Raw genomic sequence first — 8184 nt, forward strand, 5'->3', positions numbered from 1 at the left:
TAATAAAGTGATATCATATTATTTAAAAAAAATTAGTATAACACTTTTACTTGTATAATTTATTAAACTCTCATTAAATAAATATTATAATATTATTATTATAATAATATTATTAAAATATTGTAATAAAATTTAATCAAGATATACTTAAATATTTTAATTTTTTAAATTTAAATACACAAAATTTTAAATCTTTACATTTTTAAAATTATTAATTTTATAATTTTATATCTTCATTCTAGTTACATTTTTATAATTCAATTAAAAATAATTTAAGTATAAATTAAAATAAAATTAAGTATTGAAATGACAAATTTTATATTAAATTTTAAATCAAAATTTTCATGTCATTCAAATTATCTCCTCCAATACACACATTTACCGTACACACCCAGTAATAAACGGATCTAACTATCCTTTGTATGGTGCCACGAATTTGTGAGGGACGCCATAAAATCCACCTATGATTGTATATATATTATTTTAATGTGTAATTTACACAAATAATTAATTTAGTTAGACTAACAGAATAAAAATGAAATCATGTGATAGACCATGGATTTCTTGCAAAACTTGACAAAGAGTTGGAGCCAGTAGGAATCTGATTAAATAAGAAGAAACAAAAGATAACACTTAACTGGAGAGTAGGCATAGAAGCTCAGATAGATGTGGATAATTCCATTCCCGGACCTTGGAAAAGGCCTCATAATGAGCTGGGATTCACATTTATCATCATTGCCATACACAAAATTAAACTTGCTTAATCTGAATAAAATTGACCTCATAATCCTCAACACAAAATCACAGGAACAATCAAGTAATGAAAGTGCTGCATTTGGTGGCACTGAGTATTGACACCCTGCATTTATAAACACCGAGCACTGCTAGGGTTACACGGGAAAGGCGGTGTGAGAAAAACCTGTTTCAGCCTTTTTTGGGATTTTGGGCCTTGATTGGACCATTTTGGGCCTTATTTCAATTCCATCAACAATAAGCCCACCTTTCAAGTGGACGCCTTTGACCTCCTTGAGGCCCATTCTTACAACTTCTTTATCCAGCCCAGTATAGAAGCTCCCCAACTCAATCTCCAACCATTCTTCATGTGTGTGTGAGGGGCGTCGTATATAAACAGTTCCATGTGATTTGTAATTGGGAAGTTCAACCGACACGTGTGATGGTAAAGAGTCCAAGCCATAGGCACGATCAGCTATTTTCACTTTCAGATACGCACCGTATAATGTTTTGGGAGATAACATTCCAGTGCTTATGCTGCCATTCATTTCTAGCCAGCAAATCGTTCTTAGTTCAGCAGCTTCTTCAAACCTATTAGTTAATATGCTTAATTATAAATATGATAATAATTAGGATTATAAATAAATCATATGTGCTCAAACCTTGAGCCTTCAACTGGTTTCCAGGACCAATATAGAGGGCACTTTCCCCATGCAATTGAAAGTTCCCTTGCACTCAACTGGTAGCATATTTTTCCTGAATTTTTCTCAATCCAGAATATCTGTTTTAAAAAAATTATTAGCTAACACATGTCCTGAAAATACAAGTTAAAATTGCTCACAATAGAAAATTTTAAATAATTTACTTTAATAAATACAAAATTTAAACTTAGTAATTTATTTCTTTACAAGAATAAATTAAAATTTACTTCGAAGATTGACTTGAGCAACCACAGGTGATAGAGCAAATATGAATTTGCTCTTTAAGAAATTCATATTTGCTCCACCGCCTGAAGATCCTAAAGCAACCTTGAGGTAATTAACAATAATTATTGCGTCGCTTTGCATTATGTGTCCTACTTACCAGAATTACAAATATAAACTACAAGTGTTGGGTGACACATTGCTCATAGAATATTACATTGTTGTGCAAATTAAATTCATTATGAAAATCTCATTTATTATTAAGCAACAACTTTTTAGTCAGCATTGATAACAAAATATTGGTTGGAAATGCCACCTTTTTCAGGGGTCAACGACCCATGTAGACACTGCTGCTAGATAAGCATAATGCTCGAGTTACCAACAACAACAACAACCCAATCAACAAAAGAAAAAGGTGAGTGTGAGGAAGATGCCTGCTTCTATCTCATTCATATAATAATAAACTATTAAAGCATAGCCTCTTGTAGCTTGAACAATATATTTGTGTACTCTCTATTAGCAAATCATTAAGAATTAGGTTAATAAAAAAAAAACTTTGATGTAAATATATCTTTTATGAAACTGTAAGTACATTTTGCATTGTCGTAAACAATCTTCAAATGTATTATAAAGTTACATTAGTTAGCAAATTGTGCCCCGAAAAAATAATAAATTGCATTGTTTGCAATAAGAACAATTATTTTACAAATTTTTAACACAGACTGTATATCATAAAATTTAAAAAACACAGGCACACCAACAAATTTAAAAACACAAAGACTATCATTCATCATTGGTCTTTCCCGTATAGTCTAAGTTAAAATTAAAATAATTATCCCAAGGATAAGAGATCATACATGCCATCCATGTGAAAAATAAAAATGAAAGGATAAAATATATTTTTATTTTTAAAATTTATTTTTTTTAAATATTTATAACGTTTAATTTTATTTTTATATTTTTAATTTATTTAATTTTGTTCTTAACATTTTAGATTTATTTTGAAATTATTCCTAAATGTTTTTTATTTTGTTCCTAATATTTTAAATACAATTAATATCCAAAAAATAATTTTGGTACAAACCAAAAATATTAGAAATAACATTAAATACAATTAATATTAGAAGTATTTAAAAAAAATCATAAACATTAAAGACTAAAAAACATACTTTACTCAAAATTAAAATAAAAAGGTGAATGCAGTAAGGGCCCCATTTGGGTTGTTACATGCTTTCCTTTATATTTATTTATTTTCACAATGATCGATCAGCAATGTGCCTACAAGACACCATTAAATTGGACAAAGTTAAAGCATCAATCAAACTTCATTTTTCCAATTTAGTCATGTTTTGAAAGGTTTAATCGCGTTTAATTAATCACCTGCTTTTTTCTGTTATTAGTGATTGAATGTGAAAGCAGTGTGCGTGACACTGCCCTTAATAATATAAATTTTAACTATGTTATTAGAATGATCAAAATCATTTACTTTATAAAATATATATTAGAATATAAATTATATATTAAAATAAATTAAACAACATATTTATTTATAGATAAAGATATAATAACTAATTTTAATAATTAATTTTAATATAAAAATAATATTTTTATATAGTTATAGTTGTTAAATGTTATAAACTTTTATGAATATTGTCTACTACTCGTTGAATATCAATGACTTTGACATTGCGAGAACATGATTGAGACATTTGGAGACACATAGCAAGTTCGCATGTTATCCCCAAAATTCTCGATCGGTAGAGTTATTCATAAATCTAACAAGTTGTATTTATAGGAACATGATATTTATTTTAAACATTATCACATAATTTTTTTTGTGAAAACTCAGGTGAATTCGACTTCGCGTGAATATACCAAAGAGTTGTTGGATGAAAATTTAGTCAAATCAGTCAAATTATCTAACGACCCTCAGTATCAACTTCACGTAAAGTCGACTTCACTTTAATTTTTTCTTTTTTTAATTATTATTATGTGTTTGTATGAATTTATAACAAAAAAATCATATTATCAAAATAAAAGCGCAATATTCATTCTCTATTTGTATATATAGATAAAAATAGATCTCATCAATTTTATGTATGCAACACATAGTTAATTATGTGTTATAGTTTGTACAATTGTTTAGGATTACTCTTTTCAATAGTGAATAATGGTGCTACTAATTACTATGAAAAATACTAATGAAAGAGTAGATTTGAGGAAAAATTACCTTGTTACCGCCGTCAATTAGTTGTGGTTTACATACCGTGACAAACACGTGCTTCTTATTAGAGGAGCACGACAATGAAGGATTCACGATCCTTGAAACAATTTCTTCACAATCAAGTGGCAAAAACTTTTCCCACACACTGTCTGAATCAGCCATTGACTGCAACGTCGTTGAAACCAGGCACAAACTACACGCATCTTGTGGGGATGCAAACGATAAAATGTGTGCAAAACAATCCTCTGGCACGCGTTCCATTATTCAGATCAACACCCCTTAATTTTTGTTAACCCTTACCAAACGGGAGCAATGAGATCAAGATTTTCAAGAGGCAGTGTGCGCTGCTTCAATTCCTCCACAAATTAAAGGGCAAGTTCTACTATATACTATATATATAGTACTTAACTTGGGATATGGTCCAACTATATCATATATAACGCTACTATGTCGACATTCTTTTTGGGTCTGTTAACATGTAGCCGTAATATGAGCACATCTTATACAGGGAATAGTACTACTATCTTTTTTTTTTGTTTATCAAAGTTAGTAACTAGACTCGAACTCGCAAGGTGAGTACGAGAAAATTATGTTATTTGAGATATAGCTCCTTGGTTAGTATTACTATCTTTTATACTATATGAATTTTGAATTTTCATTTATCATTTTATAAAAAAAAAATGGTAGCTTAGTCCAACCATCCAAAAACTTGGGAAAACAACCACATGCATCCATGTGCGCTGCTGTATTATATTCTCCAGCATCACATCATGACGACAAAATATCTCTCAAGGAATGGAACAGTCAACAGACTATGTACACAATGAGATAGTAAACCGCGAATTTGATCTATATAGTCGATTCCACCTAGTGCTTAGGCCTAACATGAATGCCTTGGACGATAAGGCCGGCCTTCAAATGGTAACCAACCTCCATAAGAGTGATCTTGATCTCTTGATCAGTGTCCCCGGTGAAGAACTCCCCTATTTCAATCTCCATCCACCCATCATCATCCTCTCTTTTCAATGGAACTGGAATATTCTCTTGTTCTTCGTTTCCCAACATGTGTCTTCGGTTCCCGTACATTAGCCTCTCCATCATGCGCTTCTTCTCCTCCTTCTGGCACAAGTAAGCCTTTCCTCTCTGCACCACTTTGTCCCCGATCGCAACCGATATCTCCGCCGGCGCAGAGTCAAGCCCATAAGCTCTGTTTGACGAGACTTTCATTATCAGATAAGCACCGTATGTGGTTCTCTCTGTCAGCTCCCCTGTTCTCATCTTCCCCTCAATTTGCAACCAGTTCACTGTTCTCAACTCAGCCACCATTGAGAACCTGCATATGAGGTGGTTATTCACGCGAATATGTCTTGTATGAAAATAATAGCTAATACCTTGATTCAGGGGTTTGTGTCCAGGTCCAGTAATTTGTGTCTTGGCTCCATGCTATAGACAACTCCGTTGCAGATAAGATATACGAAATTTTACCGGAAGACTTGTCCAATTGGAAGATCTGCTTGTAACAGGGGACACAATAGCATATAACATAAGAAACTAAACTAAGACTCTTGCGAGTGGGATCCAATAAGAAAAACAAATAGAATTACCTTGTTGCCAGCGTCAAGGGGGAGGGGATGGGAGAGTGCTTGAAAGAGTTGCTTGTGATGATGAGAGAATTGGAGGAGGGGAAGGGGATTGACAGCCCTTGATACAATGTCTTCATAGTTGGATGGTAAGAAGGACTTCCAAACGGTGTCGGAGTCGGCGGCGAAGTGAAGGGTTGAGGAGACAAGTGAGAATGTGCATGCCTCGGCAGGGGACAAGTACGATAAAATGGAACAAACACAATCTTGCGGCAAGAGTTCAATGTTTGAGCAATAAGTTGCCATGGGGTTCGTAATAACGAAGAGATATTTTAGTTGCTCCAAGGTTTGAAAATGAAACGGCGCTGGATTCAATTTATAGCTAGTTTTATACAAGTTGCAAGGTAATAAGTGCAGTGCCAAGTCGTTTGAGGGGGGTATTTATAAGGAGACAATGATAGAGATGGTGGCCTTCAACGAACCATCCGCTTCCTTCGCTTTTATCTCTTTTAATAATTCATAACATCAATTTTAGTTTCCAAATTATTATACAAATGTTATATATATACCCACATCTAACTTTTCGTCTTTTTTTTTTTTTTTCTAAAATTCCCTGATAAGGTTTTGTACACGTCATAATAAACTTTTGTCTCTTTTGGGTAATCGGCAATCGGCATCTTGCTTTTAAGGAACTAGTATTGGTCAACCTTTTGGCATCTTGGTTTTAAGGAACCAGTATTGGTTAGGCAAAAAAAATAAAAAAAATAAAATAAAAATGGAGGATTGATTAAAATTATGGTATTACACTTAGTGGTAGAGATGGGTCGAGTCGAGTTGAACTTTAGTTTTGACGAGTTTGGTTCATGTTATAAATAGATCCCTCAAATTTAGGTTTATTACTTTTTATAGGTTTTTTTTAGACTTAACCCTAAAACCCAATAAATCCACAAGCCTATTTAAAAAGTATGTTTCGTGAATTAAAACTCAAAAAAAATAATAATAAATTTAAAAAATATAAATTAACATTAAATGAATTTTAAAATTTATTAATATTTTATAAAAAAATCATTTATATACAATTTTTAATCACATATTGTAATCATATTAACAATCTATAAATTTTTTTTAAACAAAAAAATCTTAATTAATATTGACTATTAATTCCTTTTGATTTTATTTTGTGTTTAATAGAATAATTTGTTTTTATAAAAAAAATATTGTGATTAGTTGGCCAACAAATTTGTAAATTTTTTTTTGAAATTTATATCTTGGCTTCTTTTAACTAATAGGCGCTATAAAAAACCAAAGCCTATTCTATCTTTTTGACAGTCAAGCCTATTTTATTGAATAAAACGAGTCGAGTCAAACTAAATTTAAAATGAGTCAAGTCACAAATCCTTGTCAAATAGATTTAGATCTTCTAAAGTTTGAATTTCACTTTAGAAAGTAAAGTGTGATCTCTCACCATTGATTTCATAGGTAGGATTAAGAATAAATATGAAAGAGAAACTATTTAAGAATAAAAAATCACACTTTACTCTCTAAAATAAAATTCAAATTTTAGAGAATCCAAATTCTTCTCAAATAGCCCAGCTCACTTCTACCCCCTAATTATCCTGCTTATTTTATACACACCATTCATGATTAAGACTGTTTGTTTGGAACGAACTAAAAACAAAATAAAAGAAAACAAAGAATTTTTTTTTATAAATTTTAAAAATTTTCCCCTTCATTTTTATTTTCTTCCTACTAAACAAATAAAGTCTAAAAGAACTGGAAAGGTAAAAACATCAAGAAAACATGTCTAAATTAATATGTGAGTAAACTTAAAAGAAATATTATTAAATAATTTAAGTGTTGGAAAAAAATATTTTAAAAATTTTAAAATGATACAAATACTACTAAAAATTTTAGAAATATGACAATAAAAATAATCAACAAACACTATTTTTGTTTTATAAGTGATAAATAATTTGTAAAATTTGATATAAATAATTTTTTGTAAAAAGTGTTAGATAACTATTTAGAATATGTAGGCAAAAATTAAAATCATTATAATATTTGATTTCTATCATTTTTTAATTTATTTTTGTAGATATTTTCAGCAATTCATAAAAAATATATTAAAATTTAATCTCTAATTTTTTTAATATATGATATTTGAACTTTTTACGTTTTTAAATATTTTTAAAACATTTTTTATTTAATATTTTAGAGATATTTTTATCAATGTTTAAATTTTTTGGGAAATCTTGTAATAGTTTAGTCTTAATATTTTTTAATTACGAGTATTACAATTTAGTTATTATTAGAATGATTCTAGATAAACATTATTTCATCCAACCACTTTAATTTGTCAAAAACAATTGGATAAGACATGCTGAATATCTCTCTCTCTTTCTCTCTCTCTCTCTCATATGTGCGTGTGAAACAAAATTATGGGGTGAGAGAAATATTTGTCTCATTTTAGCAGTATAGTTAAGGATTCTTTCAAGCTTATCAAACATGTATAAAGATAAATATATAAATTATTTATTAATAATGGTTATATTTAATTTTTATATTCATAATATAATTGAGTTTCTTTAATTAATATTTTTATGATTTCTTCATGTCGCACCGAAAACATTCATTGGCTAATTTCAAACATGCTCACAAATTGAAGAAAAAAAAAAGATCGAGCGAGGGAGGTTGTGAGTCGCGTACCTATTACACCGAAGAAGAA

The 8184-nt window shown here is 30.0% G+C and overlaps 1 protein-coding gene and 1 non-coding gene across 2 annotated transcripts; both read right to left on the bottom strand.

Annotated features, from left to right (window-relative positions):
• Positions 1-560: 560 nt before the first annotated feature.
• Positions 561-5881, bottom strand: LOC130933566 (F-box protein VBF-like). The gene is made up of 6 exons (XM_057863195.1): positions 5484-5881; positions 5271-5389; positions 4750-5212; positions 3886-4143; positions 1395-1513; positions 561-1323 (listed from the first exon to the last, which is right to left on the bottom strand). The coding sequence occupies exons 1-6, from the start codon at positions 5763-5765 to the stop codon at positions 891-893; spliced, it is 1674 nt and encodes a 557-aa protein (XP_057719178.1). The 5' UTR covers positions 5766-5881; the 3' UTR covers positions 561-890.
• LOC130938687 (small nucleolar RNA snoR69Y) lies at positions 649-746 on the bottom strand. Its single transcript, XR_009069843.1, has one exon. It is a non-coding gene; the product is annotated as a small nucleolar RNA snoR69Y (small nucleolar RNA).
• Positions 5882-8184: the final 2303 nt, after the last annotated feature.

Source organism: Arachis stenosperma, chromosome 6 (genome assembly GCF_014773155.1).
Source record: "Arachis stenosperma cultivar V10309 chromosome 6, arast.V10309.gnm1.PFL2, whole genome shotgun sequence".
In the NCBI taxonomy this organism is placed as follows: Eukaryota; Viridiplantae; Streptophyta; class Magnoliopsida; order Fabales; family Fabaceae; genus Arachis; species Arachis stenosperma.